Source organism: Benincasa hispida, chromosome 7, assembly GCF_027475165.1.
Source record: "Benincasa hispida cultivar pf3 chromosome 7, pf3_genome.v1.1, whole genome shotgun sequence".
Classification (NCBI taxonomy): Eukaryota; Viridiplantae; Streptophyta; class Magnoliopsida; order Cucurbitales; family Cucurbitaceae; genus Benincasa; species Benincasa hispida.
In genome coordinates, this window is record NC_143484.1 from 17830104 (window position 1) to 17843573 (window position 13470).

The 13470-nt window shown below is 33.8% G+C and overlaps 1 protein-coding gene across 1 annotated transcript; it reads left to right on the forward strand.

Annotated features, from left to right (window-relative positions):
* Window positions 1–11612: 11612 nt before the first annotated feature.
* LOC120081854 (MLP-like protein 328) lies at window positions 11613–12485 on the forward strand. The gene is made up of 2 exons (XM_039037029.2): window positions 11613–11811; window positions 11972–12485. Exons 1-2 carry the CDS (start codon window positions 11619–11621, stop codon window positions 12232–12234), a joined length of 456 nt encoding a protein of 151 aa, XP_038892957.2. The 5' UTR covers window positions 11613–11618; the 3' UTR covers window positions 12235–12485.
* The last annotated feature ends 985 nt before the right edge of the window (window positions 12486–13470 follow it).

Genomic DNA, 13470 nt, shown 5'->3' on the forward strand with positions numbered 1-13470 from the left:
TACCTTTATCTTCCATTGTTGTTTTGTATTCAACTCATTTATAGAAATGAAATTTACTTCTCTATATCTGTTCACTCTCTATTATTTACGCATGAGTGGCTAAATCTGTTGAATGGGTTGAGAAGCACTTGGCTAGCTTAACTGGGGAACTTCATTCTATGCGATTATCTTGTATTATGTATGCTTCATTCATCCATTAGAGATACTCGGGAAGGTAGTCTAAGGACAGGATCTAGGCTTGGGAAGGTCAGATCAGAATCTAGGCTTGGGAGAGTCAGATTAGAATGCATAATCAGAATCTAGGCTTGGGAGAGTCACATCAGCAGCTAGCCACTCCTTAATGTTAGTCAGATACCCTACATCATTCCCAATGAGTAGGATATCCTCTACATACAGTGCCAGGAAAGCTACTGAGTTGTTGATGATCTTCTTGTAAACACAAAGCTCATCAACATTCTGGTCAAAGCCAAATGACTTGACAGCAGTGTCAAATCTGATGTTCCAAGATCTAGATGTTTGTTTTCGGCCTATAAATGGACCTATTAAACTTGCAAACTCTTTGCTCTTAAACTAGAATGATGAACCCCCCTGGTTGAGTCATATAGATGGTATTCTCAAGATTACCATTCAGAAAGGCAGTCTTGACGTCCATTTGCTATATTTCATAATCATAAAATATGGCTATGGACAGGAGAATCCTGATAGACTTCAGCATGACAACAGGTGAGAAAGTTTCCTCATAGTCAACTCTCCCAACCTGGGTATAACCCTTTGCCACGAGTCTAGCCTTAAAGGTTTGCACCATTTCATCTACACCTCTCTTTCGCTTATAGATGCACTTACACCCAATAGGTCTTACCCCATCAGGTGGATCATCAAGCTCCCAGACGTTATGGAAGTACATAGACTCCATTTTCTGGTTCATAGCCTTAACCCATTCATCTTTGTCAACATCCTCCATTGCTTTCTTAAAAGACAACGGATCCTCGACCCCATCATTCGTAGTGACGTTTTGGGCTTCAATCAAACCCATGTAGCGATCCGATGGGTTCATAACCTTCCCACTACGTCGAGGCAGTCTCAACTCTTGAGCTGGTTGACTAGACGTTCCGACCTCAACAACTCTTGTTGATTTGTTGGGCTGTTCAACAACTCTTATTGAACACTCAACAGTCTTAGTCTCACTTGAGATCTCACATAAAACGAGCTTACTTCGTGGCTTATGATCCCTCATGTGGTCTTCTTCCAAGAAGATAGCATTAGTGGAAACAAACACTTTGCTCTCACTCAGATCATAGAAGCATCCTCCTCTCGTTTCTTTTGGGTAGCCTACAAAGATGCAAACCTTCGAACGTTGTTCCAACTTCTTTGGGTTAGTCGCTAGCACATGTGTCGAACAGCTCCAAATCCTGAAGTGGCGTAAACTACCTTTACAGCCTCTCCATAACTCAAAATGTGTTTCAGAAACACTTTTCGAGGGAACGTTGTTTAGGATATAACATACAGTCTGCACTACATAACCCCAAAACGAGTCTGGAAGATGAGCATAACTCATCATAGACTGAACCATGTCCAACAAGGTTCTGTTTCTCCTTTCTGATACATCATTCTGCTGAGGTGTACTAGGGGCCGAGAGTTGGGACACAATCCCATGTTCTATCATATAGTTCTGGAATTGAAGGTCCATATATTCTCCACCACGATTAGATCGTAGTATTTTTATCTTCTTACCTAATAAGTTTTCAACTTTAGCCTTACTCTTTGAACTTGTTAAGGGCTTCAGACTTACGTTGCATTAGGAAGAGATACCCAAACCTTGAATAATCATCTATGAAAGAGATGAAATTTTCATACCTACCTCGAGCTCTAACATTCATCGGACCACAGGGGTCTGAATGTACAAGCTCGAAGGTTTCCTTGGCTCTAACCTTTTCCAGTAAAAATTTGTTTGGTCATCTTGCCTTCGAGGCATGATTCACATACCGACAAGGAGTTTTCTTCTAACTCTTTAGAAGTCCACTTTGTACCAACTTCTCAATCCTATTGAGGTTGATGTGATCTAACCTAAGATGCCAAAGATGGGTGTTTTCCTTTGAAGAAACCTTTCGTCTTTTAGCTGTTATTGCCGTATTGAACATTTCAGTGTTAAACAAGGCTTTTATGACTAACGACCTTAGTACATACAAGTTATTTTCTATTGAACCATAACCAATCTCATGCCATTCTTGAAAATAAACACTTTATTCTCAGAAAAGGAGACGGTGTAGCCTTGTCAATGAGACAAGAAACTGAGATTAAGTTCCTCTTAATATGAGGAACTACAAAAACATTATCCAGTAACAGATAACGTTTCTTGTCAACAAATAACTTCAGCCTGCCTATAGCAACAGCTGAAACAACCTCACTAGTACCGACTCGAAGAGTCATTTCTCTCTGTGGCAACGTTTGCCAGGAACTAAATCCTTGGTAATAGGAACGACATGATTGGTAGCACCTGAATAAAGGATCCAGGCAAACTATCATTCTCTACCAGATATGTCTCCAAGACCAATAAATCACATTTACTGTCTTGTCTCCTCTTTTGGAGAGTAATGGGATGGAGGTCGTTTTCCACGAAATTCGTTTCACACGATTCTTTCCACTGTAAGTAATCGGTCATTTTTAAAAGCTTTAAACGGAAATACTAACGAGTTGCTGAAAAGAAAAACACATTGACCTACGTTAGGTTTTAAGCAAATACCCGTTATAAAACAAAACAACATCCAATAAGGTTTTAGCAAAACTAACATGAACCCCGTGTGACATCTAGTTTAGCAATGACGCTTATGACAAAAACCGCCGAAGGGAGGTCAGCTATCCCTCCTCTAAATTGAGAAGTTCTCAACCAGTTATTAATACCAGAACAACTCTTGTTCCTATAACGACAAGTCATCATTGATTTGGCCAAGAGATCATTAACTTACTTAACAATCTCCCTTAAGTGTGACCCGCCATTTTAAGTCCTAGAGGTTCGTCGCAAAAGGCCAATCTGAAGGAAAAAAATTCGATTGAGGCAAAACCTAAAGCGACCCTATCCATTTCTGAAATTCACCTTGATATTGACCAACTGCACAAAACCCATGCGAAGGGGGACGCTCCGAAGGCGACACGAAGGCATACAAAATGATCTCACGGTGTGAACCAATGACAGAGACCATAGGACGTGTTGTCACACACTCTTCATCCACTTACTATAAATACTCTCTCTGTCCACCTCGATATTGACTCATGCAAACACCATTCGAAGGGGGATGCATCTTGGGCATCTCGAGGCCAAGCATGAATCTCACGGTGTGAGCATACAGGGAGAAACGCGAGTGGAATCATAGACATATCTTATACGCCTCTTCCTTCCACTGAGTATTTTATAACCTAGGGTTTAGCTTACTTAGAAAAAACACGGCTAAGGATTTTAACTAAGTGACTTTTAGGTTTTCCCAAGAGTAATGTTTACCTTGGATATTTGAACAACTTTTGATCATCATCCATTAAACTCTTTAATGGAGTCTTTGACCAAATCATTGCATGCTTGTTGAAAATCTATCTAATTCACCTTTCCAAGTAGTTTCCTAGGTAGGGGTGTTACGTTTCCGTCAACTTAAGAACCCCAGCCTATCCATAACCCGCCTTAGACAAAAGGTCCATTATAATGTTTACAACAAATTTAATCTTTTATTCAACCAATTTAATCCTATTAAATCGATTTTAAAAGATTAATCTAGGTTACTAAACTCTTTAGAACCATTTGAACTTAGGTCTATCTCAATCCAATTTTAAAACCCTTTTAAAAACTTGAGTTCACCTAAGTTCGCATGCAACTCTTAATTATTGATTTTAGGTCTAATTTTCTTTATAACACTTATAAACGGAAACAACCACCACAATGCGAAGCTAACACATGCAAGACATTCATAACACTTATAAATAGCCTAAGTGTCATGCTCAATACATTGTCCATTTATTGCTACTTCTTTTATATAACACTTATACAAAACAGTAATGAAACAAGCAAAACATACTTCCATTCACTCTTAGACTATAACAATTATAATAAAAGGATGATGCATGAGAATACTCACTGCATGCAAAATATAACTCTTATATTTCATGATGCATGAGCATGTAATAAGGGGTAGAAATGCACGTTATTACAGCGCAAAGATGTAAAACAATGTGGGTATGCGATGATAAAAATATACAAAATTATGTCCAAAAGTGTTAAACTAAGAATATTACAATTGCATGCGCCTATCGCATAAAAGCAGATAATTTACTTATTCAAGAAATTCGGCGCTCGAGCACATTGGAAGATCGTGACCGCAAAGTCATGTGATCGTATGCGCTCACGAAAATTCGCTCAAGAAGGTGGCTGTATAAAGACGGCGCATCAAGATGAAAGCATAATAAATCATGATGGGATGAATAAGCATGCTTTCAAGTAATTTCTTCATGCAATATTATAACATTTATAATTCATGATGCATGAATAATTGCACAACCTAAGGTGAGTTTTAACTATATGACAAACACTTTGGCATATAAGTATCATACATCACATGTATAAACAACCAATGTTGATGAACCGGTTAAAATTGGCTTAAAAACACAAAAATAAAGCCAACTATTACAAAAACAAGGAGGCTCCAGTTCAAGCAAGTGAATCGGGTCTTGAATCGCTCGAGAAAAGCATCGCTTCTCCAAACATCATGTACTAAGCACCCGCAATCGTCTACACGATAAAACAAATACTTCGTTCTATCGCTTACCAGTGCTCCTAGAGCTAACGATCGTTTAACATTTACTATACAATCGTCTAGAAAAATCTAAACGATCGTTTAGCTGTTACTACACGATCGTGTACCTTTACTAAGCGATGAAGGCTGAAGTACACGATCGCTTAGCACACTCCGCACAACGTCCACCTTCCGCGATCGTCTAAATGACTACGATGCCGCAAAGCACCATTGCCTAAGCGATCACTTAGCCACCTCCATATCGCATACGCGCGATCGCATAGGTAGTAACTAAGCGATGAAGCTTGCTAACTACACGATCGTCTAGCATGCGCCTTCTACTAAACGACGGGCATCACATGCTCCCACTACGATCATCTATCTCCAGCGCCTACGCGATCGAACAACCAATGCTATGAGATATGGTAAACGATTTACCTCATCGCTTAGCAATAGCTAAATGGTCATTTAGAATATACTATACGATCGTGTAGAAAAATCTAAACGATTGATTAGTTAAATCCCAACAATTGTTTACCTGAGGCTACACGATCCGACCAATGCTTGGTCTTCTTCTTCATTAAGAACCGCATCTCCATACGTCGAAGCTTCAACATGAACGACTCGACGAACTCAAACTTTTTGAATTACAGACTCGATTGCGATATTTATTTCGCCCAAAAATACAGGGGTCCTTACAATTAACACTTTCTAATACCGAAAGCTTTAACAAAAAAAAAAAAAAAATTTAACTCAAAACATTCATCAACGCAATCACAGATGCAGAAAATGGTTAACCACAAATGTAGAAACCCACTGCGACCGTAAAATGTGTTCAATTCAGAGTTGTAATTTGGAATATCAGAGAACCTGACTCTGATACCAATTGAAGGAAATTAGATTCGAGATTTTCATGAGCAGCAGAAAAAAGATTATTCCAAATCACAATCCAGAATGAACATCATATATTACAATCGACTTCAAACAAGTGGTTATATAATTAATATAGAAATTACAGCATGAATAACTCAAATGACAAAGAGCAAACTCTACGCACATTTGAAGATGCATCTCCACGCTCCTTTGTGCACAATCGCTTGAACAACAACAACCTTGAACACTCGATCTACATGACCGCAATACAACACGAACTCTTCGCACTTGTCCTCAACGATCGCCTCGGACACGAACTCTTCAGCAACAGTACGAACGACCTCCAGAAAACCTCGACAATGTCGAGTTGAGTATGACACCACCAACAAGGCTACCTTGGTATTCTCGATGTGAGAATCTAGAGGGTGTGCTCTGTTCGAACTTGGTATGAAGCAGATGAAGGAGGAAACACCGATCTTGTACACGACTGGGCAAGTGGGAGATGGCAGAGACCTATCGCATAGGTTGATGCCCAATCGTTTAGCTAAAGCTATGCGATCGTCTAGCAAAAGCTATGCGATCGTTTAGCTCATCGCTTAACTCGATCTGTCGGCTACAGACACTACACGATCGTTTACTTTAGGCAAGCGATCATCTAACAAAACTATGTGATCGTTTGGTAAATACTCTACGATCATTTAGCTCGCCACTATATGATTGTTTAGCTCGCCCTAGCCGTCGTTTAGTAAATCTATATTTACTTGACAACTACCGTAAGATCCTTTTTGCCGCGAGAGAACTCAAAAATTTTTATGAAAAACTTTTTTTTCAACAGTTTGTAAATGCTTACTAAAATTAGGAAAACCATTTCTTTTTATCTCACGGTAACCATGAATCCAATAACCACCCACTCAATTGGTTATTTAAAGAAAAAGAATTAATTATCCAATAATTAATATTATTAATATTTCATCTCATGAAACATATAAACCATAGTTCTTTTTCTATTCCATGGTACTTAATGTAAATCTCATTTACATCAATTCTCCACTAGATGTATCTCATACATCATACCGATTATAAGATATATAATCAAAATACCTCTTTTCAATTTGAACATTTCAAATCAACACCAAGAGCTGATCCTCAACTGAATCGTTTGAGTTACCAAGGGGACCTTATAGACCTATAGCTCGAAGCTCCAACGGTATGTGAATAACTGACTAAACTCTTTAGTCACGAGATCCACTATCTGTTAACTGCCAGACACTCCACTAAAGACCAACAGCTTAAGTCTCCTTACCACAGATATATTATGTGTCCATCTTAACCAATCAGCAGCACGACAACCCTTCACAAATCGCTCGTAAGTACAGTTGGGATAATAACCGTTATACCTCTGTAGTTACATCTGTCTTCTTATGTACCACTGATCCCTCTAATGAACATAAGTCATAGTCCTACTATGACTGAGTCCTCTCTTCTAAAGAGAAGCTATGGCTACTATGTTCAAGCCCCGGAATCAGCCCTTAAGGGAGCAATCTCTCTACTCTTTCCTGCTTGGGAAAGGAGTGAATTCCATCTTGTGGATTGAGTTTCCAGCTCCCAGATCAGACAAGTCCTAAAAAAGGTAGGCATGTTTAGTTGGCAATCTGGTCATTCTCACCCATACTAATCAAAGGACCACCCTTAAAGGCAGGAGTTCTCAAAACACTCAGGATTGAGGTCGTGTCACCTATGGTCATTTAGGTGAGATGTATGTCTCTAGAATCAACGACATTATATACAGAGTCTAATCATCTCGTGGTCCAGGTCTTATACAAACTCTTTGCTAGGACATCCCCGCTCGCACGTTTCCACGTGAATGGTTAAGATCAACCATCTGTAGCAGTTTACAACACTTGCAAATCTTTACAAAGCGGGTCGTATTCGTAGTGTCATCAGGATCAGGTATCTCATCTTAATCCTTATACTATAGACCTATTTAGGTTATCACTTAAGACATGATCCACTTGTATATCACATATACATGCTTAAGTTCACATAAGATAACCAAGGAGCTTTGTTTATTGGATATGAGTAAATGCCAGAATTAAATAACATTTATTTTATTCATTAAACAATGTGTATCTTTATAAAACAACAAGACTCCGGGAGAACTAGGACACTAATCCCAACACTTACTAGATTTGGAGAAAATTTTGTTAATTAAGTAAGCTATCTCAACAATTAATCAACGCAATTGAATCGTAGAACTTAGTGCACGTGTTTTCTCTTCTATATGACCGCTAAGGAACCCAATAGAGGTAGAAGCATGTATCTAGATTAGGGTTAGGGCTATCCTACCTTGATCGTTGATCAGGACGTTTTCTTGCTTTTGTAGAGACTAGTTTAATCTAGATTAAGTAAGTAGTTGCGTGGTTAATTGGATAGTGAATTAAATTTGTAGAATTCAATGATAAGAATTGCAATGAACGTCTAACTTGGATTACAAGCAAGATTGTTCTAAACTTGGTTACAACTATCCTTTATCGTTTGATTTTTAGCATGTTTCTTGTTTTAATAAAAAACCCCCGTTTTATAGCTTTGATAGTTAAGTTTGATTAAATAAAAGATTAAATAACATTCCACTGGGGATTGACCTCTTACTTCCACTTTAACTACGAGTTAATTAGGTTGTTGTTTGAGTTTTATTGTTTGTTTTGAGTTAGGTAGAATTAACGACACCTACTTAACTTCGAACAATTATATATGTTTGTGCCTAATGCCTATTTAAAAAGTAAATGAATTTAACATGACTAGTTAACTTTAAAATATTATATTAATTTTTACTTTTAATCTCAACCATTCATTTTTCTTTTATAAAGATGTAGCGGTTAAAATTGAATTTGGTTTTTAGTAGCCAAGGGTAGTGAATCAATGTGAGGTTAATTTTGTTATTTTCTCAAATAATGTAAATTTGGAAGAAATTCCCATTTTAACTCTCCAATGCCTCTTAAAATTTGGATTTGTGTATTTCTCAGCTAACTTATTTCTAAACCTCATTTTCTAAAAAGTCATGAATGGTTATCTATCCTTACAAATTTTATGAAAATGATATTTTCTTAGTGAGCAATCCAAACTTATTCCCCTAATTTGTATCTGTCTGACAATGACATCATGCATAGTCAACTATTTATTACACCTGGACTTAATTTATATCTACTTGTCTTATTTTCTAATTATTATTATTATTTCCTAATCTGTATAAATTATTGTTTTAATCTTTATATCAAAACCAACCTCACATATAGTGTTCTGTAAAATAATAGAATGATCAATGTACACCTATTGTTTTAATTATTTTATATCAGCATTTAACAACTATTTTATTGTAGGGTTGATTTTAAATATAGAAAAATAAATTAAAATATTTATTAAATATAGTAAAATTTTAGAACTATCAATGATAGACGCTAATAGATTCTATCCGTGTCTATCAATATCAGTGTTAGAAGTCTATCAGTGTCTATCAACGTCTATCATTGATAATTTTAAAATTTTGCTATATTTTGTAAATATTTTCAACAGTTTTATCATTTAAAATAATTCCTCTTTATTATACTTTAATTGTTAAAATATGACATGATTTAAATGGTAACTTATTAGTCTAAATTATTTGGTAGAAGTTTAGAAAAAGAAATCGTTATAAAACTATTGAATAAGTCAAATCTTATTGATATATATAATAAAATATATGTGAAAGAAAAAAAATGGAAAATTCTTATCATAGAAAAATTTCAAAAATATTTACATTAAAAGCTTCAAAAGTGTTTTATAAATATTTTTAAAATGACCCAAAAAAATTATATAAAAGGATGTCATTGTAACTTCAAACGATTAATTAGAGAATAGGATAGTTTTGAAAAATTACTTTTAAAAGCTTGTAAGTTGGTGATTTTGTAGGTAAACAGAAACTAAACTTTGAATTTAACAAACTTGAGGAATAATGAATTGAACTATTTTTATATATAGAAAAATGAATCAAAATATTTATAAAACATAACAAAATTTTAGAACTATCAATGCTAGATATTGATAGACACTGATAGTCTACTATCTCTCAGTGATATTGTTAGACACTGATAGGAGTCTATCAATATCTGTCAACGTCTATCATTCATAGTTTCAAAATTTTACTATATTTTGTAAATATTTTCAATAGTTTTACCATTTTTAAATAATTTCTCTAATGAATTTTGCCAAATGTATAAAACGGTTAAAATTTTCATAAAATTGCTTTTGTCTCTGCCAAAAGCAATCCCATATTAAACTAGGTCTATATATTTGTAAATTTTCTCTAATCTTTTCAAAGTCCTAATCTTATTTTTTAAATATATATGTGTGCCCGAATTAATTTTATCTTGTCGAATTATGGATGCAATAATATTTGTTAGGCGATAAAATTAAAGAAAGCAATAATCTTTGTTTTGATATAAATTATTATTGTTTTAGGTATTAAAAATTGTTATATAGTTCTAAATATTGATCAATAATTACGGAGCGATGTATCTTTTTAACAATATTATTGAGCAATATTTGGAATTACATAATAAGCTTAATACCTATAGAATAATTGACTTCATAGTTTAATTAATGAAGTGTAATCCAAACAGTTAATTATTTTCGCATCTTATTTTATCTCATTTGTAGAACTTACTTTATCCCATCTATTTGGTATTAAAAATTATTGATAACGGTCAAAAAGAGCATAGCTTAAATGATACAAAAATTTTGTTTTCAATCTCAAAATGATTGATTCGACTCTCCAATTCACACATTGAAAAGAAAAAAACAATTAGGATAAAAGTTTCTTTTTTTCAATTTCTTCCCTTTGTTGTAACAAGAATCCAATGAAAACAACAATATGTCTGATTAACTATTTTTTTTATCATTTAATTTGTTGATTAACACTTGTACAATTCATTCCTATAGTTAACTATGCTAAAAACTTCTTTCATCATATGTTTGAATTATTAAGAAAGATTTAATTAATTATATTAACATAAACATAGTTGAATTAGTTAAGACATATACCATCGATTAGTAGTTAGAGATTCAAATTTTCACTCCACTCATCGAGTTAAACTAAAGAAGAAAAGAAAAGAATATACTATATTTTTTGGATATAGTTGTAATGGATAGCAAACATGGTTGGTCATATTTGCAAATGTATCACATAAACAAATAATTACGAATGAGATTTTTTTTAACATTTTGGGATTATCATTGATAGACAATTTATATCAAATCTATTACCGACAAACTAAAACTATGTTTGGTTTAACTTTTCAAACGTTTGATTTTAAAAATAAATCATTTTGAAAAAAGCTAAAGGGTTCAACCACTTTAGTTTTTAAAGCTTAATCGATGCTTATCATTTATCAACTATATTTATGTATATTGTTAATAAACAATATTATTAGATCGGTGATCATTCAGTAATAAACATTATAGAAGTTAAATTGTGCCTTATTTAAAATCATTTTTGATAAGGACAAGACCCCTAAACTATCCACTTTCGGTATAAACCCACATGACTTTGTTTTTTGTTTCAACCCAAAATGCCTCATACCAATGAAGATAGTCATCCTCACTTATATACCCATGATCCTCCTCTTATCTAACTAATGTGGGACTTTGGTCGCATTCCCAACAATTTTAAATTGCACGTGTTAACTTTACTATTACTTCGTGTTATATTGTCATATATGCAACTCCTCCATATATATTTTTTAATTACTCATATTTTATTTAGAATGATGTGTAACATTATTTGAAATGAATGGAAATAATTTTGAAAGAACATTCAAAAGATGCATCTATCTCTATACAAGGCATAATAATCAAATTGAATAATGTAAAATTATTCACGGGAGCTTCGTATAAAAAGGGGAAGCCAATGGGCATTGTTGTAAGCAATCTATCGAAACCATGTCTCTTCCTGGGAAGCTTGTGAGTGAAGTAGAAATCAATGCATCTGCTGAAAAATGCTACAAAATCTTCAAAGATCAACTTTTTCATTTCCCAATTATTTCTCCAAAATTCATTAAACAAGTTGATGTTCATGATGGTGATTGGGACACTCATGGTCATGGTTCTACCAAAAGTTGGAATTACCATGCCGGTACGTACATAAACGAGAGAACAACTAATCGTTCTTATTTCAGTAGTTATAATTTTGGTTTCAATCCATTTTGGTTTCTATATTTTTTTGAATGAGTGTTCGCCTTCTTCTAAACAATCACCCATTTTTCCTTTTATTTTTTTTTTTTATTTATGTTAAGATGGCAAAGTTGAAGTCTTCAAAGAGCGAGTAGAATTCGACGATGAGAATCTAAAAACAGTTCTGGTTGGATTAGACGGAGATCCATTTAATCACTACGAAATTTTTACACCAAGTTATCAATTTGTGCCAAAAGGTCCCAACCATTGTTTGGCTATTATAACCTTGGAATATAAGAAACTCGACCACGACGGTCCTAATCCCTACAAATACATCAAAATCATGGATGGCATTATCAAAGACGTTGAATCTCACCTTAAATGACAAGCTTTGTGATATTTCACTACGAGCTTCCTGCTCTATCTTTATGATATTACGGATTATGTGTGTCAAAGTTGTATTTTTATTTTTAAGTGATCTTTATGAACGGATCACACCAATAAGCTTAATATTACTATTCTATGGTGTATCTCTAAGTCTTTTATCACATGTAAGTCAATAATGGTCATCCACATGTAAAATTGTTGAAGATCGATTATTATATTACTTAAAATATATTATATGTATTATCTAAATATGATTCCAAGTTTTTGCCTACTTTTTGTTTTTCTCCTAGCATACAAATCAAATATTTCTTTAGTTTACAAAATGTGGAATATATTTCTGGATTAAATAAACATGTAATTCTCACACAGATCCATAACTTTTACTAATCAACTTCTTTCACTTATTAAAACAATATAATAAATAAATAAATCCACACATTGTTTATTGCCTCTGACAGTTTGACTGCTCCAAGGATGGGTTTCGTGGTCAGGTAATATGTACGGATAACATATTGTCCAAATGAAATTTGCCTTAATTTTTAAATTGTAGATTTTTTTTATTTACTTTTGGTATGTTATTTCATCATAAAATTGGTAAAATTACTAAAATGAAATATTGTGTATGTGAGTTGGAATCTCGTTCACGATTGTTGATATACCAAATATAAAATATATTTCAAGATGATATATTTAGAGTATAACATTTAATATTTCAATTTTATATAAGTGTAATTGAAAATGTATTTAAAGTATATTGTTAGTGTATCAATAGTATATAATTATTTGTTTAAAATACAACACTAGGTGTTACACTGGCCAGTTTATCAATACTCGTTCATAATTCATTAAAAATTTAATAGTGGTGTATCAATAGTAAGACATTAAAAAACTATTTTAAATATATCACTAGTGTATCAGTAGTATATCAACGCTCATTTTAAATACGTTTCAAGTTTAAATTGGTGTATCAACACTATATCAATTACCTTATCAAAAAACAGTATATCAATTATATCAATTCTAAATTAAATTCAAATTATAATATTGGTGTCTTAGTAATATATCAATATCTATTCCAAATTCACTTCAAGTATGACTGTAATGACCCGACTCTCTAAGATTACTAACAAGGTTGTGATTAGATTACTAGCATGCAATGAAAGTAAACAGAATCAATAAGCACTCTAATTACATTTAATTTGAGTTCTAAAAGTATGCTTTGATAGAAAATCAA